The 25,683-nt window shown below is 45.2% G+C and overlaps 1 protein-coding gene across 7 annotated transcripts; it reads right to left on the minus strand.

Annotated features, from left to right (window-relative positions):
• MPPE1 (metallophosphoesterase 1) lies at positions 1-25,439 on the minus strand. Of its 7 annotated transcripts, none has more exons than XM_032293410.1 (10): positions 24,485-24,661; positions 13,988-14,360; positions 10,682-10,790; positions 6,157-6,260; positions 5,442-5,516; positions 3,444-3,552; positions 3,240-3,305; positions 3,030-3,152; positions 2,193-2,333; positions 1-1,145 (listed from the first exon to the last, which is right to left on the minus strand). In XM_032293410.1, the coding sequence occupies exons 2-10, from the start codon at positions 14,266-14,268 to the stop codon at positions 963-965; spliced, it is 1,191 nt and encodes a 396-aa protein (XP_032149301.1). In that variant the 5' UTR covers positions 14,269-14,360; positions 24,485-24,661; the 3' UTR covers positions 1-962. The 7 variants fall into 7 exon arrangements, with proteins under 7 accessions (XP_032149301.1, XP_032149300.1, XP_032149296.1 ...); XM_032293409.1 differs by having other exon boundaries at positions 3,240-3,308; XM_032293405.1 differs by adding an exon at positions 16,649-16,830 and having other exon boundaries at positions 3,030-3,305.
• Positions 25,440-25,683: the final 244 nt, after the last annotated feature.

The following is a 25,683-nucleotide window of genomic DNA, read 5'->3' on the forward strand; positions in this document are numbered from 1 at the left end:
TTAAAATTATTAAAGCATTCATTTTCAAGTACCAAAAGCCACATCCCATTCCGTGCTTCAAGTCTCTTTTGATCATCGACAGACATTACCAGATGTATCAACTTGGTCTCCTATAGAGAAAATTACACCTATCTAAAAATCTGATCCATTAATCTATCAAGTACAAAAATCTACAAAACAATATGTCCTCCACATCACATCTGTACTTTTTTTTAAATATATTTTTTGAGACAAAGTCTTGCTCTTTCACCCAGACTGGAGTGCACGATCTTGGCTCACTGCCACCTCCACCTCCCGAGTTCAAGGGATTCTCCTGTCTCAGCTTCCCAAGTAGCTGGGATTATAAGCGATTGCCATCACACCTGGCTAATTTTTGTATTTTTAGTAGAGATGGGGTTTCACCATGTTGGCCAGGCTGGACTTGAACTCCTGACCTCAAGTGATCCACCTGTCTCAGCCTCCCAAAGTGCTGGGATTACAAGCATGAGTCACTGTGCCCTGCCACATCTGTACTTTTAAGGGTACAGCTTTACAGTACATAGGAATTTGAGAACCACTTCACAGGAAGAGGGAAACAAGCCCAATATTTATGTATACACATAATCTCAGTGTGTGCTGGGGTCACCAGGCCTTTCCTGGGGGAGCAAGGACTGTCGTGCATGTGAGTGATGACATTAATAGCATTTACATACTGTACAGATGCAACCTTTGATGATACATATATTTGATAAAAATGAGAAAACAGATATGTTGTAGAGTACCTGTCCATTTTTACAGCATGAGAACAGTACAATCAACTATTTATTTTGCAGTTACTCATTTCAGTGATTGAGAATTTCTGTGATGTGCAGAGAAACAGCCTATAAGGTCTCAACATCCACTTGATTCTAACATGATCTCTGCCCAAAGTTCCATTATTTGGGTTTTGATATTTATTGCTAAGTGCAAACGTCAACTGCTCTTCACCTTGTCTTATGCTTTCTGAGCAGGCTCAATCCAGAAAGAAAAGGTGAGGCTAAAAGCCCAAAGTGAGTGAGTGTGAGGACCATAAGGAAGCCCACCGCTCCACAGTAGATGATCAAAACCACGTGCTCACGTGGGAGGTAGCACTTGGAGAGGGCGTAGTCTGTGGGCGTGATGCTACCCTGGAAAGGAGAAGAGAAAGTTAAGCTGAGAGCACCAGACACAGGTTGAACACCACAGTCTTAGAAACTACAGAGGGAAGACTGCCTTCTCAGGTCCCCCTCAGGTGAGACAGGGAAGGGGCCCTCCTCACCTGAGACCAAGAGGGCCCGGCCTTCCTCCTGCACAGGTCACCCCCGACCAGCCCAGGCTCTGGCAGGAGAGACAAGGAAGGCCCAAGCGTGCCTGGGTGGAAAATGTCTGGGACACTGACCTCTCTGTCAAAACTGGCCCCTGGCCCACGGGGGTTCCCATCAAATATAGTAGGGGATCCATAACAGAGATTCAGAGAGGCACCGTGGAGTTCCAGGGTCATCAGTCAGCGAGGAACAGGAGGGAAGGGTGTCTTCCTGCCCCGTGATGCTCAACTAAGCAATCGTTCCCTAGAAACACATGTGTCTAGGTCATCTCAGTGGGCTTGTCTTTGCAGGTACTTTTATGTGGAATGACAGTGGCAAATGTTTTCATTTACTTTGAATCTTAAAATGTTAGGGCTTCCTCACCTTTTTATGAAGTAAAAGAACTTGACATACCAGCATCATGAGCTGGATGCAGGAGCCCATGGCTGAAAGGAGTTAAAACACCCAGTGGTCATTAACTGAAACATTTGTATCAACCTGCAAAGGCTGTTGCATTCTCTGCCAGGAAAAATGGACATGTTTAGAAACTAGGAGAAGATGGCTGAGTACAGCTAATGAATAAATGGTTGTTTCTTTAGAAAACTAAACACACACAGAGAGTAAGAGGAGAGGACATGGCCTTCCCTGAAGGATAAATTCCACCTGGACGGTGCCCTGCCCTCGTTCTTCACAGTAACCACCCAAGAATGTCATGCCGATTGGTTCCTGAAAGGGTGTTTGGCAAGGGGCAGTGTATGGACCTAAGTGTAGAGGAAAGGAAATTGTGTGGCTTTTGTAAATTTTTATAGATTGCAGCTATTAAATAGTTGATTACTGTGTTGATTTAAATACTTATGAAAGCTTTCAGACAAAAATAAACTTTCACCTTACCATGATGAAACTGGGGTTGTTTCTGTTCCTCCAACTGAAAGATGGGACGCTGAGCTCGGGGACTCGGCCCTCGTGGTGCACCTCGCAGGCGCTGTGCGTGTGGCCACTGAGGACCAGGCGCGGCTGGAGCCACCACAGCAGCTGACGGCGGCCGAGAAGACAGCAAAGCAGGCTGTTAGCTCACCCTCAACCAGGACTCTCACCGCCCAGCCGACGGCCGCTGGCCATCGCTTCTTTCATTAAATTAAATACTAAATCCTTGTGTTAAAGGACTAGTTCATTTTTTTCCTTAAAAATCCTTTGGTTTATTTATACTAAATCAAAGGTAAGGTCAGCCCCTTTGAATCTACTGTTCTCATCCCAGATTTTATATACTTCTTATGATATTTTATCTTTAAAAATATTTTTATACATTTTTTATAAATATTTCCTATATTGATATATTTTATATAATGTAATATGTATTATATAAATCTATATAAGAAAACGCCTTTTAATCAAGTCCCTAAAAATTTGACTCTAAGTTCCATTCACATTTCTAAATACATTTAAGTTGGTGAAAAACTGAATACAAAGAATAGCTGAGAATATTATTGAATTGAGGTTAGGAAATAGAAGTAGATTTACTTATTTAAAAAAAAAAAAAAAAAGAGAAAGCAATTAAATGAAAATCTGGGATACTGTCAAAGCCAGGCCTCCACCCCTGTCCCCAGGTGACAACTAAGTCATCAACGTTTCAGCAAATACCTGCTCTAGCCTGGGTGCTCTGCTTGCTGACATGCAAGGTGATGAGAGTCACACTGTGACATGAATTAGCACCACAACACCCTGGCAAACCTTTTGTGATGCCTCCCGAGAAAGCACATCGTAGTTCTCCTTAAATGGGATGTTCCTTTCCTCCGGAGGAGCAGCGTCTTCCCCAGAACAGTTAGCATCGCTTCTCCGGTACAGGGGGTAATGCTGACGGGCAGAGGGAGGAGTCAAGTGGCTACAGTGAAACCCTGGCTGCCTGCTGTCCGCCACGCGCCCCTTCCTCCCTGGGCTCACCTGCAGGAGGATGGGGGCAGACGTGGGTAGCAGAGGCCCAGGTCCACACTGGCTGGAGCCATGTACCTGCTGGGTACAAATCAGGCCATTAATCCATACACCTGACACTCATCAAAGGGCAGGGATGGCAGGGGGCGCTGAGTGAGCGAAAAAGTGGAGTGACATGGGACAGAAGGCACCTGTGGTGTTCAGATGCTCTCCTACCTCTCGGGAGCAGTTCAGTCTGTGAGAAACTTCAATGAGCTCTGCTTCTGCTTCAGAACAGATGCCACAGCTGTCCCCTTTCAGCGCCACACTGTTGACCATCACGAAGCTGAGGTGGAGGGGAGGAGGCAGGTGAGGCCACTGGGGGTACTGGTGCTTGGCACAATCTCGGCTCACTGCAATCTCTGCCTTCTGGATTGAAGCAATTCCCCTGTGTCCGCCTCCCGAGTAGCTGGGACTACAGGTGTGCACCATCACACCTGGCTAATGTTTTGTATTTTAGTAAAGACAGGTTTCACCATGTTGGCCAGGTTAGTCCCGATCTCCTGACTTCGTGATCTGCCCACCTCGGCCTCCCAAAGTGCTGGGATTACAGGCGTGAGCCACTGTGCCCAGCCATGGTACTGGTGCTTTCTTTCCCCACTGTTCCCCATGAAAAGAAAGCTAAGCATCCAGTATGAAGAAACAAGCCCAGAGCAGCTTTCAACCCCACCCAGAATAATTGGGTGTATTTTTAAGTATGAGTCAACATTAACAAAAATAGCATTACTGGGAGCTCAGTCCAAGACACGATCGAAGGGTTTTGACCCTAAACTTGTGAGAAATCCCAGATTACAGACACTCTGCAGTCAGACTATGTCTAAGCTCATCCTCTAACCAGAATCTCATCTGTTACAGTGTCTCATCTGTGCAGGGGGCTAAGAACACTCTGCCCACACCATCAGCTTGTTCTGAGGATTCAATGAATGACATGGCAGGTATTTAGAACACAGCCTGCCACTAGAAAGTACTCAGTACGTGTCAGATATTTTGACTACCAGGTCGAGGGAGCCACGGGACACATCAGTGACATACGGACACACACAGCAAGTAAGGCAGAGAGTAGGGTGCTGGTTAGAGCTAACTGGTATTACCCAAACTAGGGTAATAACAAAGTCCATTTTGGTTAGACTCAGCAGCCACCTGTATGTTTTATAGACGCTCACTAAATGTGCTTTTATTTCCTACACGCATACCATCTTGGAATGGCTAAAGTACCTGTCAGTAAAGACTGCTTGAAATTTAACTCGTTTGAGAGATAAGGAGTGGAATTATCAAGTGATAGGCAGCATAATAAGCTAAAGTTTCTTAAACACTATGCTTAGAGGGCAATAACTCAAACTGTGTCATGTTTCTATTATGAGTGAGTCAGCAGGGGAAGCCACCTTCTAGAGACTCTGCCCTCCTGGCAGAGGGAGGGAAAGGTGACCATTGGTGATGAAGCCACTGGACAGAGATGACCTCATCTGCAAACCTGCTGTGGCCAAGGTCAATAGAGTGCCGGGCACCCACAGGAAAGACAGGATTGAAAGAGAAAAGGCTTCTACTCCCATCTGTTTAATCTCCACCGTGTCTATAAACAAGGTATAGAGTCCTGTCCACTGTGCTGCAGCCACGTTCACAGCCCAGAAAGGATCCAGAGATGGGCACTGATGTGGCCTCGCAGAAGGGGAGCTGGTGTTCACGGTCAGGCTAAGGGTCAGGGTGCTCTGGTCTAAAAGCTCAGGCCGATGGGGTTGGGTAGCACAGAGGTACAGAGGCACTGTGACACACTTACCACAAAATCCCATGACACCATACTATGGGAATAGTCTTTGTAAAGTGAAAGTAGTAAATTTTGATCAAATAAAAGAAAGACTTTTTACAAAGTGGGCTCATGAAATTTGCAACACCCAGAGACAGTGCAGATAGAATATCATTCCCACAGTGGCTGGGCAGTCATAAACTGACCGATTCACTGTGGGGTTGTCAAGGAAAACCAGGGTGCTTTGAGGTTTCCCATCTATTGGCTCCCATGATGAGCACCAGCAAGGACAGCCTGAGGCACTGCTATTTAAAGATCATAAACCAGGCTAAACAGAACACAGGTAGATGATCCATCCCAGCATGGCAGGCGCCTTTAAAAAATGAAGCTTCCAAGGACTAAAGGTCTTGGAAGAATTTACAAATAATACTCACTTAATGCCTTTCCAAGAAAACAGTCTTTCAGAGCTGAACACTTTCTCAAATCGTTTCACTTTGTATATATTCATCCTATATTCAGTTGTAAAAAGAAACATTTTTCAGGACAAGCCATTTTAGAAACTCCTAGAGTTATCACGAACACAAAATAACTTTCAGGACTTGAGTTTCAGACTAGCATTATTACTTAAGCTGGCCCCAGAATATCAAAGCTCAAATTTTAGTTCCACTACTTAGTATGAAGCCTGGGGCAAGTTACTCAGCTGCCCAGGGCCTCAGATTCCACATTGGTGCCCTAAGTAAAAGAACAGGACCATGGTAAAGATTAATGTGTTAAAATATGGAAGTAAGGCACTTGAAACAGGAGGCATACATATTATAAGCACCAGAGCACTATATAAATGCTAGTTACTAAAGTCTAAATGATCTTGTTTTTTCATTCCCAAAGAAAATAATTGGCTATGAAATGTACATTTCAAGTAGATGTTTCCCAAGGGCACATACAATTCATTCATTCCACAGGTACTTGTTGAGGGTGTACTATGCACCAAGAGTAAAAACCCCTTAAAGGCTTTAACATCACAGAGCTTACATCTTTTGAGGAAAACAAATTTCAAGATGGCACAAATAGGGCTTTCACCTGAATTCCAGCAGGTTTAGAATTACCGTTAAGAAGAGCTCTCAGGGTGCAGTGCTTTCCTGAATTACTTACTCATAATGAAAGCCAATGTCATGGTTTCCAGCAACTACCTTCAGCTGCACATGACTTGGGTGTCTGAACATTTTCTGAAATCGAGCCATATCGTCTGCCCAGGCCTGAGGGAAAAAGAATCACTGCTGGGAGCCAGAGAACCCTCCCTGCCCTGTGGCTAAGAAATCGTGATCCCTATGTTGATGTGAGAAGCGAATGAATTCCCCTGTTCAAATCAGATGTCCATAAAGATAATGTAAAACTTTCTTTTTTCTTTTTTTGAGGCAGGGTCTCACTCTGTCACCTAAACTGGAGGGTAGTGGTGCCACCACGGCTCACTGCAGCCTCAACTTCCTGGGCTCAAGTGATCCTCCCACCTAAGCCTCCCAAGTGGCTGGGACCACAAGCACACACCACCACATGTGGCTAATTTATTTTTTGTAGAGATAGAGTCTTACCATGTTGATCAGGCTGGTCTTGAACTCCTGGGCTCAAGTGATCCTCCCACCTTGGCCTCCCAGAGTGCTAGGATCACAGGCATGAGCCACCATCCCAAGATAAACTTTGAATTTTTAATTCCATATAATACGTCTTTTTCTAAGACTACAATTAATACTTAATGTTATTTAATTTGATGCCAAGTTTTTGTTTTATTTTGTTTTGCTCAAGTGATTCTTGTGCTTCAGCCACCTGAGTGACCAGGATTACAAGTGTGCACCACTATGCTCAGCTAATTTTTATATTTTTAGTAGAGACAGGGTTTCACCATGTTGGCCTGGCTGGTCGCAAACTCCTGACCTCAAGTGATCCACCCACCTTGGCCTCCCAAAGGGCAGGGATTGCAGGCATGAGCAACCACACCCAGTCTAATGCCAAATTTTTAAATGGTATCCTCTTCCATCTTAAAAGAACAACTGGCAATCCCAAAAAATATTTGGTTCATACACCTATTATTTCAGGATCCCATAAGGACCATTCATAGAACCTGGTGGATAAATGCTTCAGATCTGGCCATGCCATAAGAACAGGCTCTTAGAAAACATCCAGCAAGTTCTTCATGTGTCTCAACCAAGACGAGGATGAGGACATCTTTAAAAGCGGCATTCCTGCCAGGTGCGGTGGCTCATGCCTGTAATCGCAACACTTTGGGAGGCTGAGGTGGGTGGATCACGAGGTCAGGAGTTCAAGACCAGCCTGGCCAAGATGGTAAAACCCCGTCTCTACTAAAAATACAAAAATTGGCTGGCCATGGTGGTGTACACCTGTAGTCCCAGCTACACAGGAGGCTGAGGCAGGAGAATCACTTGAACCCAGGAGGCGGAGGCTGGAGTGAGCCAAGATCGAGCCATTGCACTCTAGCCTGGGCAACGGAGCAAGACAATGCCTCAAAAAAAAAAAAAAAAAAAAAAAGGTGGCATTCCCCTATGGGTGCAACTGTGGAAACAAGAATTAATGAGATATGAGAGAAAGAAAGACAAAAAAATACTTATTGTAACAAATATTTCAAAATTATTCTGATACTTGCTTTAACTATTAAAACTTCAGAGTTATGTTAGTGTAGTTCTTATTTTTATAAGGCTAAAAATACCAATTGCACAAACACCCTAGGGTAGGGAAAAAAATGAAAAAAAAAAAACCTCTATTCTAAATGATAACTAATTTTATCCTAAAAGTTGTAAATCTGGCAAAACCTAGGGAAATCTGCTAAATAGACAGTCCTTGAAAACATTTACAAAGATTCCACTTTAACAAATAACATTTAAAGTTAGATGTCTGGGTGCAGCGGCTCACGCCTGTAATCCCAGCACTTTGGGAGGCTGAAGGAGGCAGATCACTTGAGGTCAGGAGTTTGAGACCAGCCTGGCCGACATGGTAAACCCCTGTCTCTACTAAAAATATAAAAATTAGCTGGGTGTAGTGGCAGGCGCCTGTAATCCCAGCTACTGGGGGAGGCTGGGGCAAGAGAATCACTTGAGCCAGGGAGGCAGAGGCTATAGTAAGCTGAGATCACACCACTGCACTCCAGACTTGGTGACAGAGCAAGACTCCATCTCAAAAAAATAAAAATAAATAAAGTTAGAGTAACATAAAATCAGAATAACAGACATTGTAAAACATAAAATGTTGCCCTGAATCTGGAAATGCAACATATCTATCCAACCTCATTTTATAACTAGTTTGGTTTTTTTTACATATAACATTTCTACTATCTCACATTTAATTATAGCCTAGATTATAACAAGCATTGCACTCTGTAAACAGTGGTTCCTATAAACTCTGAACCAAGACTTCTCTTGTGCCGCTACTGAATTACCCTAGGAAATGCCAGTAAAGTTTTTGGGTTTTTGTTGTGGGGTTGTTTTGTTTTTGGTTTGGTTGTTTGTTTTTCTTGATTTTTATCTTTTTTATTTTTATTTTTTATTGTACTTTGGGCTCTGAGGTACATGTGCCCATACTGCATCCTGCAGGATTATTGCATAGGTGCATACATGCCATGGTGGTTTGCTGTCTCCATCCCCCCATTTCTCCCAGTGTTATCCCTCCCCAACCTCTCCGCCCCCTGCTGTTCCCCCACCTAGCCCAGTGAGTGTTGTTCCCTTCCCTGTGCCCAGCTGTTCTTGTTGTTCATCACCCACCTATGAGTGAAAACGTGGTGTTTGGTTTTCTGTTATTGTGTCAGTTTGCTGAGAATGATGGTTTTATCTTTATTTTTTGAGACAGGTTCTCACTCTGTCACCCAGGCTGGAGCGCAGTGGTACACAGCTCACTGCGGCCTCCACCTCCCAGGCTCAAGCAATCCTTTCAGCTCAGCCTCCTGAGTAGCTGGGACTACATGCACACACCACCATGCCTGGCTGATTTTTGTATTTTTTCTAGAGACAGGGTCTCACTATGTTGCCCAGGCTGGTTTTAAACTCCTGGGCTCAAATAATTCTTTCTTGGACTAGGTCGGGGGCAGTGGCTCATGCCTATTTTGGGAGGCTAAGGTGTGCCGATTACCTGAGGTCAGGAGTTCGAGACCGGCCTGGGCAACATGGTGAAACCCCATCTCTACTAAAATACAAAAAATTAACTGGGCGTCATGGTGCCCACCTGTAGTCCCAGCTACTCAGGAGGCTGAGGTAGGAGAATCACTGGAACCCAGAAGATGGAGATTGCAGTGAGCCAAAATCACACTACTGCACTGCAGCTTGGGTGACAGAGTGAGACTCCATCTCAAAAAAAAAAAAAGGCCAGGACTTTTGGGAGGCCAAAGAAGGCAGGTCACCAGAGGTCAGGAGTTTGAGACAAGCCTAACCAACGTGGAGAAACCCCATCTCTACTAAATATACACAATTAGTTGGGCATGGTGGTGAATGCCTATAATCCCAGCTACTCAGGAGGCTGAGGCAGGAGAATTGCTTGAACCCAGGAGGCAGAGGTTGCAGTGAGCCAAGATTGCACCATTGCCCTCCAGCCTGGACAACAAAAGCAAAACTCTGTCTCAAAAAAAAAAAAAAAAAAAAAAATCCTCCTGCCCTGGGCTTCCAAAGTGCTGTTACTATAGGCATAAGCCACCAGGCCCAGCTATGATGAAGTTTCTTCAAGTCTACCCCAAATAAAATATTTTCAAAAACTATTAGTGAGTGAACATTTTTAAGCAGCAAGATAGCACCTGGGATCTGAGACAGCCTAATGCAGCTTCCAAAGATGCTCAATGGAGACTGATTTTGTACCACACAGAGATGATTGTATCTAGCTTGTCTTCATTCATTGTGTTCCAAGGATGTAATAAGCAGAACATTGTGACAACTGAGGTGAGAACAGCTTTTCTCTTTGGTTTGTGGCAAGTCTTACATTACCCCAATACCCAGGCAGGGGTCTCAGGCCCTCCTAAAGGCAGAGGAACCTCACACCAAGTCCCCAGGGCTCCTTGTGCATCTCTCACTCAGAAGAAAGAAAATCAGAGGAGACTAGCAAGTCTCTTTTGTAGCACAATTCTCATAACGTCGTGATTAAGTAAGAGTGTGAAATTAAGTGTACATTTCACTATGTATTTTGCAATTTCGGTGACAACTGAAATAACATCTATCTTGCCTGTTTCTCCCTTTCCCAAGAGGTTCACAAAACAGTGTATTCCAACCAAATGTCTGGCTAATCGACATATTTCCTGCATGGACAAATGTTTAAGATTAGCCAACCTGCCAGGCGCAGTGGCTCACGCCTGTAATCCTAGCACTTTGGGAGGCCGAGGTGGGTGGATCACCTGAGGTCAGGAGTTCAAGACCAGCTTGGCCATCATGGAGAAACCCCCAACTTTAAAAAGAAAAAAAAAAATTGAAAAAAAAAGATTAGCTAACCTAACTCAAGATTGGGTTGTTATAAGAATCTTCGATAGTCTATGAATTCCAAGAATCTTCCAGATAGCCTACCCATTTTTAATATCAGTAGTAAGTAAAACTTCCATAAAATTTCCAACTGAAGCTGACATTGCTTTGTGGATTCTCTGGGCTACTTATGCTGGACCTTGAAGCAGGATGAGGGCACCTGGATCACAGAGTCCTACCTCAGGGGTGCTCCACTTCCCTTCATCAAAGACATCCCCCAGGATGAAGACGACTTCCGGCTGCAGCAACCACAGAGCTGTCTGGAAGGCTCTCTCCATCTGCCATTCCCTTGCCACCAACAGGAAAAAGTAAAATCAGTCTCTTTCCTGGGTGGAGGCTACTTCTGTATTACACGCCATTTAAACAGCAAACTAAATGGTCCCATTCTCCTTCTTCTAGGGCCTACTCTTGCATTCCCACCCCGTGCTTGAAGGGCCAAGGAGTCCACATCTGACTAAAGGTGGGGAATTAAGTATCAAGGAAGAGTCCAGCCATCCCTCCTACACACCCCAGACACCGTGGTGTCCAGGAACAGGCCCCACTCTGCATGCACCCTGCAGCCATTACTCGGTCAAGGTAGCACCTGGGATCTGAGAGAGCCTAATGCAGCTTCCAAAGATGCTCAGTGGAGACTGATTTTGTACCACACAGAGAAGATGATTGTATCTAGCTTAATTTTAGCTTCTTCTTAAAGGGACTTCAACTTCCTTCTTTGCTTCCAAGGTGGAGTGGAGATGATGACAGAAATAGGCTAGCCAATATCAAAACAGTAAATCCTGTAGATTTCAAACATACAAGTAATCCTCCCAGTGGTAAAACAAGCAAATGAAAGAGCCTGGAGGCGAGGAGTAGTGGTTCACGCCTGTAATCCCAGCACTTTGGGAGGCCGAGGCAGGCAGATCACGAGGTCAGCAGTTCAAGACCAGCCTGGTCAATACGGTGAAACTCTGTCTCTACTAAAAGTACAAAAAATCAACTTGCTGTGGTAGTGCACACCTGTAGTCCTAGCTACTCAGGAGGCTAAGCCAGGAGAATCACCAGAACCTAGGAGAGGTTGCAGTGAGCTGAGATTACCCCACACATCAAAACACATGCCACTGCACTCTAGCCTGGGCAACAGAGTGAGACTCCATCTCAAAAAAAAAAAAAAAAAAAATGAGGAAGAAAAGAGCCTGGGATCTGCAATCTGACTGATAATGGCTTAACATCCCAGCTTGATCCATTGACAAGTTGTGTGCCTTTGAAAATATTGCCTACTCTCTGATTCCCAGTGTCTTCATTGGTAAACGGGGATTTTAAACCCTACTTGCACAGGATAGTTACGGGGTTAAATAAGACAGCATTTGTAAAGCATGGCAGGGGCACACAGCAAGTGTTCAAAATGTCCGTGCTTGCTCAGCCCTCCCCATCTACAACCTAACCAAATCCAGCCTATATCATTTTCCTAAGGAACTCAAAACTTTCCTCCTTTTTAAGGCATTTTCCTGGCTGCTCCTCCTCTACAAAAGGGAAATGCTATGTCCTAGGATATATAAATAGGGGAAAGTAGGCTGGGTGCAGTGGCTCACACCTGTAATTTCAATGCTTTGGGAGGCCAAGGCAGGAGGATCACTTGAGCCAGGAGTTCAATACCAACATGGGCAACACAGCATAACTCCATCTCTACAAAAAAGTAAAAATTAGCTGGGTGTAGTGGCACAAGCCTGTTGTCCTAGCTACTCGGGAAGCTGCAGTGAGCTATGATCCTGCCACTGCTCTCCAACCTGGGCCACAGAGCTAGACTCCATTTTAATTAGTCAATGTAATTTCTGGTCAGAGGAAGATTTTCAGATCCCAAGTAAACTACTGTGTGGTACACATCACCTCTGAAAGGCTTTTTACCCAAGATCTCTCTCTCAAAATACATTTCTCCATTTTTCTTATTTTATTTTACTTTTTTTTAGAGATAAGCTCTTGCTCTGTCACCGAAGCTGGACTGCAAAGCCATGATCATAGCTCACTGTAGGCTCAAACTCCAGTGCTCAAAATAGCTCAAGCAATCCACCTGCCTCAGCCTCCTGAGTAGCTAGGACTACAAGCGGGTGTCACCATGTTCAGCTAATTTTTGTGGTGTTTTTTAATCATTTTTTTTGTTGTTGAAATGAGGTCTTGCCATGTTGCCCAGGCTGGTCTCAAATCCCTGGCCTTGTGCAATTCTTCACCTCCACCTGCCAAAGTGCTGGGATTGCAGGCGTGAAGCACTGCACTCAGTGTCTCAGTTTCTCTTGATTTAATGTTATTTGCCATGGAGAAGTAAGAATCTAGAAACAGCCACAGAAAGAAGGCATAGAAGGCTACTTGGAGAGACCCAGACATCCATCAGGGTCAATTTGTAAAACCAAGACACTGCAGGCCAGGCCCCCCACCAGCCCTTCTTGAACTCAAGCCTCCTTTGGTAAAACTCTTTTTTTTTAAGACAGGGTTTCACCATGTTGATCAGGCTGGTCTTGAACTCCCAACCTCAGGTGATCTGCCCGCGTTGGCCTCCAAAGTGTTTGGATTACAGGCGTGAGCCACCGCACCCGGCTGGTTAAAATTCTTAGTAATAACGTACAGCTGCTTCTTCATTCTTCTTCTTCTTCTTTTTTTTTTTTGAGATAGAATTTTGCTCTGTTGCCCAGGCTGGAGTTCAGTGGTGCAATCTCAGCTTATTGCAACCTCTGCCTCCTGGGTTCAAGCACTTTTCCTGTCTCAGCCTTTGAAGTAGCTGGAATTACAGGCATGTGCCACCATGCTGAGCTAATTTTTGTATTTTTAGTAGAGATGGGTTTTCACCATGTTGGGCAGGCTGGTCTCAAACTCCTGACTTGTGATCAACCCACCTCAAGCCTCCCAAAGTGCTGGGATTACAGGTGTGAGCCACCATGCCTGGCCTAAAAATAATTTTTTTAAAAAGCTTCCTAGTGAAAAAACAATGGACCATGCAGGAGCAGGTTGAGTTAGAGAGACAGGACCTGATCCTTCCCCAGGGAGACAGCCACAAATCTGCTCTGCTCCTCTGCTGCCTAGAGGAGGCTAAAACCCAATAGGCTCAAAGTTACACAGCAGTGACAGTAAGACGGGACCACCAACCCAGATCTGTGCCCTCACCTGCCCAGGGGACCGGTCCCAAGCACCAGGCATTGCATGGCATCTTCTTGTCATTGAGTGGCACATCTTATGATGTTTCTTGTCTTGTAACTCAGTTACAAGCAAGGAGGCAGGGGCTCAGAGGGACCCTAACAACTTGTCCAAAGTCACAAAGCAATGTGGCCCAGACCTGACTCCCAAATTATGGGGCCCTGTATTTATCCTCAGTAAATGGTAAATTCAAGGAAAATTCAAATGTCCCTAAATGTCCTTCTTTGAGAGGAAAGTAAGAGTAACCTAAAGCCGTCTTGCTATTAGGAGAGGGCTATACTTTTTGCCTACAGAATTTTAGAAAGATTCCTGATTTTACCTCTTACCTTCGTAATTTGTCCAGCCAGTGGCCTAGGAATTCCCCAAGCAAGTGGGTGTCAGCCAGAAACATAGCTTTGAGCACAGGCTCACGTGTGGCTTGTTCACCATCATCGGCTGTGGGTTTCATTTCAGGCCACTTACACTGAAAGATCACTAAGTAATAGATTAAAAATTCACAAAATAGAAGCACAGCAAAGACAACAGCTATGAGTTTCAACAGCAATGAACTCTTCCTCTTTAATGGATGAAAGTTCCATCTTCCAAACCCCAATCCGATCCTAGCCATTTCTCAAGCAATAGTAAATCCATCAAGGGTTCACCATGAGAAAACTGCAGAGCCCCAGGCAGGGTGATGGCATTCAGGTCTTAGCTGGGTATCTACAGGGAAAAGGAAAAGAATTCAGTTATATTCCCTAATAATACCGGTATCATCACCTCCCTCTATCAAGAACTAATGAGTTACATAATCCTATCTACATTCCCAAATTAATTGCTGCTGGGAACAGGCCCTAAGCCTGTCATAAACAGGCCTTAAATAAACTGGCCATAAGCAAGGTATCTATAGCACTGTGACCTACTCATGATGGCAGTGACACACATTTCTGGAGGTTGTTGGTTTACTGGAGCAAGGCAAGAGATAGGCTATAGACAGTGGCATTCTACTTGCAGGTTCTTCAACTTGCACTCAAGATGAGAATCTGAGAAGGGCGATGACCTTTCCAGGGAGGGTATAAGGAGCTCAGATGTCAGAGAGGCCCCTGAAGTCTTGTGGAGTGGGAGCTAAGAGAGACACTGACCAGAGATCCTAATTGAACCAACAAAAAAATAAAATCCTTTTTTAGGAAGATGATTTTCTAACATGAATCTAGGACCTTCATGTCACTCATAGGCATGAAGTCAAGAACCACATCGTTTCCCAGGGTCTAAAATCACCTCTGTGAAACCCATCTTCAGAACTCTACATTTGTACATGGAAATTAAGAATAACCCCCATTCCTGGCTGGGCACAGTAGCTCACCCCTGTAATCCCAGCACTTTGGGAGGTAGAGGTGGGTGGATCTCCTGATGTCATGAGTTCAAGACCAGCCTGGCCAACATGGTGAAACCCTGTCCCTACTAAAATACAAAACTTAGGCTGGGTGCAGTGGCTCAAGCCTGTAATCCCAGCACTTTGGGAGGCTGAGGCAGAGGTCAGGAGTTTGAGACCACTCTGGCCAACATGGCAAAACCCCATCTCTACTAAAAGTACAAAAATTAGCTGAGTGTGGCGGTGTTCGCCTGTAATCCCAGCTACTCAGGAGACTGAGGCAGGAGAATCGTTTGAACCTGGGAGGCAGAGGTTGCAGTGAGCCATGATCGTGCCATTGCACTCTAGCCTGGGTGACAGAGTGAGACTCAGTCTCAAATAAATAAATAAATAAATAAAATAGAATGACCCCATTCCCTATAAGAGTCCCTAGCTTGTTTTACAGTGGTGTTCTATAATCAACCATTAAGACATGGAAAAACTTTAAACTTTACCTAAAGAAAAATAAACAGGTGTGAAAATGTACTTTGAGCCATTATCAAAAGTTTAAAACCTAACCAAAAAATTGGCAATACCGTCAGAAATTGATAAATGAAGAAATCTTATCATAAGTATTCTAATGGAATATTGGCAATGTGTATGTGGTACTATTAAGTATTCATTACTATTTCTGGCTTTTCAGAAGATGAAAGGGTAGAAAATGGTGAAATGGATGGCCCTGGGGCTGTCATTCCTCTGTCTCATTCGAATGGCATTACCTATATTAAGTACTTGATTTATATTTTATTTTTATTTTTTTGAGACAGAGTTTCTCTCCCATCACCCAGGCTTAAGTGCTGTGGTACGCTCTCAGCTCTCTACAACCTCCACCTCCCGGGCTCAAGCAATCCTCCTGCCTCAGCCTCCCGAGTAGCTGAGACTACAGGTGTAGGCCACCATGCCCAGTTAATTTTTGTATTTTAGTAGAAATGTGGTTTGATCACGTTGACCAGGCTGGTATCAAACTACTGGCCTCAACTGATCCACCTGCCTTGGCTTCCCAAAGCACTGGGATTACAGGCGTGAGCCACTATGTCTGGCCTAGGTACTTGAATTAAAAGGGAACAGCTGGCCTGGCATGGTGGCTCACATCTATAATGCCAGCACTTTGGGAGGTCAAGGCAGGTGGATCACCTGAGGTCAGGAGTTCAAGACCAGCCTGGTCAATGTAGTGAAACCTCATCTCTACTAAATACAAAAATTAGCCAGGCGTGGTGGTACATGCCTGAAATCCCAGCTACTCGGGCAGCTGAGTCAGGAAAGTCACTTGAACCCAGGAGGTGGAGGTTGCAGTGAGCCAAGATCGTGCCAGGGCACTCCAGCCTGGGCAACACAGTGAGACTTCGTCTCAAAATAAATAAGTAAATAAAGAGGAAATGGCAACAAATACTGGATATTAAACATGTCCTTTCAGACAGAGAGGTCAAAAGCAGCCTTGCTTATCATCTGGAGTCAACCGCTCTTGCTGGAATTCTCCTCCAAAAACCTACGTCTTTATCAGCTGGTCAAGCTGTACTTTATATGCTTCACTTAGACCTTCGTCATCTCTGTTTTCTCTAAGGCAAACCACACATGCTGCATAACTGTAGTCACCACATACCTTTATCTTCCAACTGGTGACAGCTTTGAGTGAAAAATGTCACTAATAAAAATGAAAACAAGGCAATGGTGTGAACCAGGACTGTCTCAGGCAACTCAGGGCTGGCAGCCACCGTCTGCTGCCCATGCTTACTCTGACACAGAGGAGAAGCAGCAGTTCCTGTTTGCAGTCATCCACCTTATCTGCAAGAAACTTTGGAATGATTGCACAAGTGTCAGGAACCATGCACCAGTATGGCGAAGGGCATGGGTTCTCTGCTAGAGAGGCCTCTAAGGGATAAGGAACATGTTCCTCAACACCATCCAATTTCCTTTGTTTTGATTAAATCAAATACATCAAAGGCAACTATTCGATCTTAACATCGCATTTTCTTTCAACAGGCTTAGAATCTCCTAAAATCCTAAAAGCTAAACCCAAAACCATCATTGAAACTTTCTAACACTGCATGTTTCCTCCAGCTGTGCAGGACTAGTTGAGAGGGAAGGAATGTGACCTTCTGGGGCAGGCTGAGGAGTCTTTCAGTGTGCAAACCTTTGCTGTTTTGTAGGTTTCTGGTTTCCCAAGATGAAATACCAGAATGACAACTTGATAATTGCTCTTCTACACTCACTTCTTTTCATCAGAGTGGGGCTTGTTTGAGCAGTTATGACTAAGAGGTGCAAAAAGCATCAGTGAGTGGTGAGCAGGCTGGAGACAAGACGGGCTGACAGCCCGAAGTGGAGCTGAGGGCAGGATAGGATGCACAGCTACAGTCCTCCAGCTTCCCCTGATGAAGAGAGGAGGATAGAGGACACAGAGGCGGCCTATGGGCTTGCACTTCCAGACAACCAGGGCTCTCCCTGCCCCAATTCCCCACTCAGCCCACTTAGCATTACTCCTTGCTGGTAAGCCACCTGCAAGGAGTGTCGCACTGCAAACAAACTGGTCAGAGGAGTTCTGGCCCTTCTCTCAAACTGCCATGTTCTTGTTACAAGTAGTTAGACAGGCATGAGTTGGCCAGGTGAGGGCTCTTCCCACCCACCTGGAACGTCAAATGATCACCAGGTAACGATTCAACAGTGATCATATTGCCTCTCTAAAAATGATTATTTAGCAGCCAGCACCAGGGAGACACAATCTCCTGAGGGTCCACAGCTGACACATTAAAGTGTTAATTAAATGCAGATGGCAGGGAGAGGCAACTTCCTGAGCATACCCATCAGGAGACAAAATGGCAGAGTATGACCTTCTGGGGGCACTCCACCGGAAAAAGGAAGAAAGCCTCAGGTGGGCATGCGTACAACTTCCTAAACACACTGCTCATGCTCACCTCCCAAACATAAGAAGCGCACCGCACACGCAGCCAGCCCACTCCAAGGCAAGAACCATGGGGAAGGGGTGCAAGACGCTGGACTTGGGCCAGCCTATAAAGTCCTAGGATCATGTTAAACACTGCACTTAACCTTCACATTGTCCTCTTGGGTCTCTTCCAAGTGTATTTTTTTCTTTCCTGCTCTAAAGCTTTTTATAAACTTCCACTCCTACTCAGAAACTTGCCTAAGTCTCTTTTTCGGCCTTATACCCCTCAGTGGAATTCTTTCCTCTGAGGGGGCAAGAATTGAGGTTGCTGCAGACCTGTACGGGTTTGCCAGCAGTAACTCAAATACCTCCTACTCCTGACATTCTTTTTTCGAAAAGGGAATTTAAAATATCCTATCCAAAGCCACTCAACCAGAGAAAGACTTGGAAGGAAAGAAGGCAGAAGGATAGTAGAAAAAGAAAGAAGAGTGGAAGGGGCTGGGGAGGGAAAAGGGCAGAGAAAGAGAGAGCAAGAGCTGGCTGGCACTGTTACATATTTTCCTGAGAAGGCCTAACCATGTGAAGAAGGAGCTATCTGGTATAACATGGTATCTATTTTTTTTTTTTTTTTTTTTTGTCAAGGTCTCACCCTGTCACCCACACTGGAGTACCGTGTTCCCAGCTCAGTGCAACCTCCCACTTCAGCCTCTGGGGCAGTTGAGATTACAGGTGGGCCACCACGCCCGGCTAATTTTTGCATTTTTCATAGAGACAGGGTTTCACCATGTTGCCTAGGCTGGTCAAGCAATGCTGGCTCAAGCAATCCACCAGCATCGGCCTTCCAAAATACTAGGATTACTGGCATGAGCCGCTGCACCAGCCCAACATGATCATTTTTTAAAAGACGAGAGGCTGTACCGGGCATGGTGGCCCATGCCTGTAATCCCAGCACTTTGGGAGACCAAGCAGGTGGATCATTTGAGGACAGGAGTTCAAGACCAGCCTAGCCAACCTGGTGAAACCCCATGTCTACTAAAAATATTTAATACAAAAATTAGGTGGGTGTGGTTGAGTATGCGTTTAATCCCACCTACTGGCAGGCTGAGGCAGAAAAATCACTTGAGCCCAGGAGGCAGAGGTTGCAGTGGGCCGAGATCTTACCATAGCACTCCAGCCTGGGCAACAGAGCGAGACTCCATCTCAGAAAAGAAGAAGAAAAAAAGATTACAGAGCAAAAACCTATTTAGAAAACGTTTGACAGTAGATCCTTAAACAGAATACCTTTTAGGCAAGTGGCTCACATCTGTAATCCCAGCACTTTGGGAGGTGGAGGCAGGCAGATCATTTGAGGTCAGGAGTTCAAGACCAGCCAGGCCAACATGGCGGAAACACTGTCTCTACTATAAATACTAAAATTAGCCTCGTGTGGTAGTACACACCTGTAATCCCAGCTACTCAGGAGGCCGAGGGAGGAGAATCACTTGAACCCAGGAGGCAGAGCTTGCAGTGAGTGGAGATCAGGCCACTGCACTCCAGTCTGGGCGACAGAGGGAGACTGCCTCAAACAAAAACAAAAACAAACAAAAAAACAAAACACCTTTCCTTCCTGCACCAAAGACTCATTGAATTAGCATTCCCAAGGTCGTTATGGCCAAAACATGCCCCCTATTCCCACCTGAAATGAAGACAAAATAACTTGGAGGGCCGATAGGGTCGGTGAAGAGATTCCTTCCCTCTCTAAAAATGGCACCAGCATCAGATAATGAGGCGTCACTGCTATGAACGGCTTGCTTCCCAACAAGTATAAACTGAGTTGTTTCACTCACTTGCTGCACCAAACCTTACCCCAGCCTCCTCATTTTCTGCCTCCCCATTTTCTGACTCAGCTGAAGAAAACCTGTTAACCACCAGCACCTGGGAGCTCTGCAGACACCCCCCACCCCCCAACCCCGTGGACCTGCACAAATGCAGCCCTACCTTTTTGTCAGGAAAGAGGAAAACCTGAGAGCTCTGTCAGGAGTTAGCCACTTGTTCCTTGGTGAGTATTTTATTGCATAAGCTGTGACACAACCAGCAGAGACAGCAGCTATGCTGAACTGGAAAGTACCAAATGGCAGCACTGCTCTGTGACCTTGTACCAGCCACTTAACCTCCTGCTGGACCTCACAACCCGCGGTACCCACTTCAGTGCTTTTGTAAGGACTGATAGAAAAAAAACAGAGCTTAGTCCTCAAATTTGTAAAATTTTGAATTTTACGAGAGAGATCCAAGATGTCCAAGATGACTGATCACTAGCAGCTCGGGATTGTAGCTCCCACTGAAAGCACAGAGAACGAGAGGACGCCACACTTTCAGACAAATTTTTGTTGCTCACGCACCAGGAGATTCCCAGTGGAGGAGCCCCAGGGGTCGCCAGCGCGACTCTTGTGGCCAGCGAGGCGGTTTTGCCGCTGCCTTGGTGCGGCAGTTCTTGGTGCAGAGTCAGAAAAGCACCATCAATCAGAACGCCACCGTTTTGGCCGGCACAGTGGGTTGCTCAGATTTTAGCGCCAGGAATCAACAAGTTGGACGTCCACTCAGAAACCCAATTATAAAGACAGTAATTATAAAGACCACAGATGGATAAATCTATAACGAAGGGAAGAAACCAGCCTAAAAAGGCTGAGAATACCCAAAATCAGAACGCCTCTCCCTCTACAGGGGATCACAGTTCCTCATCAGCAACAGAACAAGGCCTGATGGAGAAAGACTGTGTTCCATTAACAGAAGCAGGCTTTAAAAAGGAGAATGATAAGAAACTCCGGGGAATTAAAAGAACTTGTTCTAACCCAATGCAAAGAAACTAAGAACTTTGAAAAAAGGTTTGACGAAATGTTAACAAGAATACACAATTTAGAGAGGAATATAAGTGAATTAATGGAGCTGAAAAACACAACACGAGAACTTTGCAAAGTATGCACAAGTTTTAACAGCCAAATTGATCAAGCAGAAGAAAAGATATCAGAGGTCGAAGACCAACTTAACGAAATAAAATGAGAAGACAAGATTAGAGAAAAAAAGGATAAAAAGGAACGAGAAAAGTCTTCACGAAATATGGGACTATGTGAAAAGACCTAATCTATGCTTGATAGGTGTACCTGAATGTGATGAAGAGAATCAATCCAAGCTGGAAAATACGCTTCAGGATATTATTCAGGAAAACTTTCCCAACCTAGCAAGGCAGGACAATATTCAACTCCAGGTAATACAGAGAACACCACAAAGATATTCCTCAAGAAGACCAACCTCAAGGCACATAATCGCCAGATTCACCAGGGTTGAAATGAAAGAGAAAATACTGAGGGCAGCCAGAGAGAAAGGTCAGGTTACCCATAAAGGGAAGCCCATCAGACTCACAGCAGATCTCTCAGCAGAAACCCTACAAGCCAGAGGAGAGTGGGGGCCAATATTCAACATCCTTAAAGAAAAGAACTTTCAACCCAGAATTTTACATCCAGCCAAACTAAGCTTCATAAGCGAAGGAAAAATAAAATCTTTTGTGAACAAGCAAGCACTCAGAGATTTCATCACCACCAGGCCTGCTTTACAAGAGCTTCTGAAAGAACCACTACAAATAGAAAGGAACAACCAGTATCAGCCTTTCTAAAAAATATCAAAAAATAAAAAGCATCAATATAATTAAGAACTTACATCAACTAATGGGCAAAACAGCCAGCTAACATTAAATGGCAGTATAAAACTCACATATATTATTATTAATTCTAAATTTAAATAGACTAAATCCCCCAATCCAAAGACATAGACAGGCAAAAAAAGCCAAAACCCATTGGTATGCTACATCCAGACCCATCTCACATGCAAGGATACACAAAGACTCAAAACAAAGGGATGAAGAAAGATTTACCAACCAAATGGAGAGCAAAAATAAATAAATAGCAGGAGTTGCAATTTCTGCTGATAAAATAGACTTTAAAGCAACAAAGATCAAAAGAAGCAAAGAAGGATATTACATAATGATAAAAGGATCAATGTAACAAGAAGAGCTAAAGATCCTAGATATATATGCACCCAATACAGGAATACCCAGATGTATAAGACTTATAAAGAGACTTAGACTCCCACACAATAATAATGGGAGACTTCAACATCAATATTAGACAGATCAATGAGACAGAAAATTAACAACGATATCCAGGACTTGAACTCAGATCCGGAACAAGTAGACTTAATTAACATTTATAGAACTCTCCACTTTAAATACACAAAATATACACTCTTATCAGTACCACATCACACCAATTTACATGTTTAAATGAAATACTGGTTAGTTGCTTGTTAGCTATTTTCTTCTCTCATTTTTTTTTTCTTTTTTTTTTTTTTTTGAGATGGAGTTTTGCTCTTGTTGCCCAGGCCAGAGTGCAATGGCACGATCTCGGCTCACCACAACCTCCGACTCCTGAGTTCAAGCGATTCTCCTGCCTCGGCTTCCCGAATAGCTGGGATTACAGGCATGTGCCACGATGCCTGCCTAATTTTGTGTTTTTAGTAGAGACGGGGTGTCTCCATGTTGGTCAGGCTGGTCTCAAACTCCAGACCTCAAGTTATCCACCTGCCTCAGCCTCCCAAAGTGCTGGGATTACAGGCGTGAGCCACTTGGCATCCAGCAAAATTGCTAAAACTGTTACTGTTTTTACTCCCAAATTCAATTTGTCAGTCTTATTAAGATAAACAATAACCCAGCAAGAACAGTGTACAGCTTCCACAGGACAGTTCAGGCCGGCCTGGGATGGAAAGGCAGAGATGCACCTATCTGGTGCCTCTAGACATATTTGTAAAATATGGAAGCTAGATTATATATTAGCTATAAGTTTCCAGGAAAATCACCAAGTCACCTCACCTTTTAAAGAGAGAGAGATTGGTACGAGTGCTCTAAAGTGGCATCTACTCCCCCAAATCAGAATTCATTTATCTTAAATGAAACAAAAACGTGTGTTTTGTCAGTGAGGGATCTTTTATTTAGTTAAGTATTAACAAGTAACCTGACCAACTTTAGTAAAAAATAAGCTGAGAAGCTAAAGAAAAATGACAATGGGTTAGTGGTCAAGAATACCTATCTTGAATTATAATTTAAAATACCTGTATTTATATATAAATTATACAAAACATTGTTCTGTTCTCCCCAACATATAGGAATAATCACTGCAATCCATAATTGGGAGCAAAATATTTTATCTTTGAACTTTTCAATTTGTATTTATTTTTATTTTTTTAGAGACAGGGTCTCACTCCACTGCCCAATGTAAACCAAAAACGAAATCTTAGGCTCCACACCTTCTGCCTGGACCTCCCCACCAAGGGCATTCCAGAATTAACCTGAAAAACTTGGTTAGGCCATGATGGGAAGTGGGGTGGAACTTGCCTCATTTTGTCCCCCATTCAGGAAAAGCAGATCAGCATTTAGCATGCTGGACACTTAACTTCCAATCTATTCTCTCCCTATTCCTACCTGGAGGCTTCATCTGCATGATAAAACTTTGGTCTCCACAACCTCTTATCGTAACCCAGACATTCCTTTCTATTGATAATAACTCTTTCAACCAAATGCCAATCAGAAAATTTTAAATCTACCTGTAACCTGGAAGCACCCCCCACCTCCTCCCCAGTTGTCCCACCTTTCTGGTCAGAACCAATGCACATCTTAATTTTATATGTATTTGACTGATGACTCATGGCTCCTCTAAAATGTATAAAACCCAGCTGGGTCCCGACCACCTTGGGTACATGTTCCCAGGGTCTCCAAAAGGCTGTGTCACCAGCCATGGTCACTCATATTTGGCTCAGAACAAATCTTTTCAAATATTTTACGGAGTTTGACTTTTTGTCAACAGCAGGCTGCATCACAGCTCGCTGCAGCCTCAAGCGATTCTTTTCCCACCCTCCCGAATAGCAGGGACTTCAGGTGCGTGCCACTACACCTGGCTATTTTTTTTTTTTTTTGGTACATTTTGTAGAGATGGGGGTCTTGCTATGTTGCCCAGGGTGGTCTCAAACTTCTGCGCTCAAGTGATCCTCCCCATTCGGCCTCCCAAGGTGCTGGAATTACAGGCCTGAGCCACCGCGCCCAGCCTCTTTGAATGTTTAACTTCAAAGTTTTCGTTAAAAATTGAAACCCCCCCCCCACCAAATATGAAAAAAACATATCCACTGACCTGTAGTTTTTCTCTAGCTCACTATCTTAAATATATTCATTGCAATCTCATCAACGGCGATTTGCATTTGAAATTTTCCACCTTGAGCGGTATTTTTTAATGATAAGATGGATTTTTTAAAAATCTACACCCAAAAACTAAAAAAAAAAAAAAGAAAATAAAAATCTACACCCATAAACTAGAGTGAGAGACCCCTGCAATGTAATACACGGATCTTAAGTCATCGAGATTTTCCAGTAAACAATTTGCAGAATGCTGTTTTTTCCTAGGTTAACTTGCAATCCTAAAACGGCAGGAGGTTCCGTTTTTAGAAGTTTAAATGTTGTCACACGGGCGCAAGAATACATACAACAGCCACGCTTTCCCTCTCTGCGCACAACGCCAGGCAGATGGGGAGCACCGGGCGGTGCGGGGACCCTTTCACCTGCGCGGGGCGGCTTCGGCGGCGGAGAGGACCCGGCCCTGCAGCCCGAGCCCGGCGCGCACCCGGCCGGCTTCCTGTTTCCGCAGCAGCGCGCTGGCCTGTCACCGAAGCCCCGAAACCCCGCCCCGGCGGCCTCAGGCGGGCGGGGAAGCCCGAATACCCCCGGAGCCGTCCGGTCCGCCGGTTGCCGGCGTTCTAGAACGCAGGCTGCGGGAGCTGGCCGGCTGCCTGGAGGGGCCAGGCGGATGGCGCCGGGGCTCCACAGCCTGTATCCCCCCGAGTGGACAACCCCAGCCGGGGCTGCGTGCGCAACTGCGGAGAGTAAAGGCCGGACCCTGCGCTCAGCTGCGGCGTCCCGGCCCCTAGCGCCCTTTCCCAACTGCCTGGCAGGCTCGGCAGTCCCACTGTCGCGTCACAGAGCCCCTGGGCAGTCACCGCAGACGGGCTGGGGGTTCGGAAAAGGCATTTGGGGGACACCGGAGAGGGCGACGCACGGGTGAGCAGTCGTTATGGCCCAGGAAAGGCCCGTTGCGGGGCGCACAGGCGGGCAGGAGAAACTCGCGCCCCGCGGCCTCCTGGAGCCAGGGCCGGCTTCTGGGCACAGCCATGGCGGCGGCCGGGGGTGGCCACTACCCGCGAGCCCGCGTCCCCGCCCCAGAAGTCCCCAGAGCCCGCCTCAGAGTTCCAGGGCTTGGAGGAGCCAGGCGGGCAGCTGACTGCCACGAGAGCCCGAGCCGCTCCCCGGCTCCACGCGCGGTGGCAGCCAGGGCCGCCCCATTCCCCTCCCGCGCCGCGCTGCCCCTCCGGGACCCACCGGGCCTGGCTGGGCGTCTTTCCTCTCCCGAGACCCCGGGGCCTTGCAAAGTGCCTTCCAGAGATGTGCTCAGGAAGTGTGTGATGAATAAAGGGGACAATCAGGATAGCTATAATCAATATTTATTATGCACTTGCTTTTCTCTCACTGATGTTACTAATTGTAATAGTGTAGCACGGTGTGTTCGTTTTCTAAGTGCTTTCACATCTGTTCGAAAAAATCCTTAAAATAAGCCTGTATATTAAAAGCAGGAGCCATTATTCCATATTTCAAGAAGTAAACAAGCTCAGAGTAATAACCCACATAGAGC

This window comes from Sapajus apella, unplaced genomic scaffold, assembly GCF_009761245.1.
Source record: "Sapajus apella isolate SASKATOON/1434 unplaced genomic scaffold, GSC_monkey_1.0 scaffold29, whole genome shotgun sequence".
NCBI classification, from domain to species: domain Eukaryota; kingdom Metazoa; phylum Chordata; class Mammalia; order Primates; family Cebidae; genus Sapajus; species Sapajus apella.

Coding starts and splice junctions, on each gene's coding strand:
- MPPE1 (XM_032293407.1), bottom strand. CDS start 14,268: ATGGCTAGGATCGGATTGGGGTTTGGAAGATGGAACTTTCATCCATTA. Junction 5,517..6,156: donor GACATTGGCTTTCATTATGA/GTAAGTAATTCA, acceptor AACTGAATATAG/GATGAATATATACAAAGTGA. Junction 3,306..3,443: donor GACTGAACTGCTCCCGAGAG/GTAGGAGAGCAT, acceptor TGTACCCAGCAG/GTACATGGCTCCAGCCAGTG.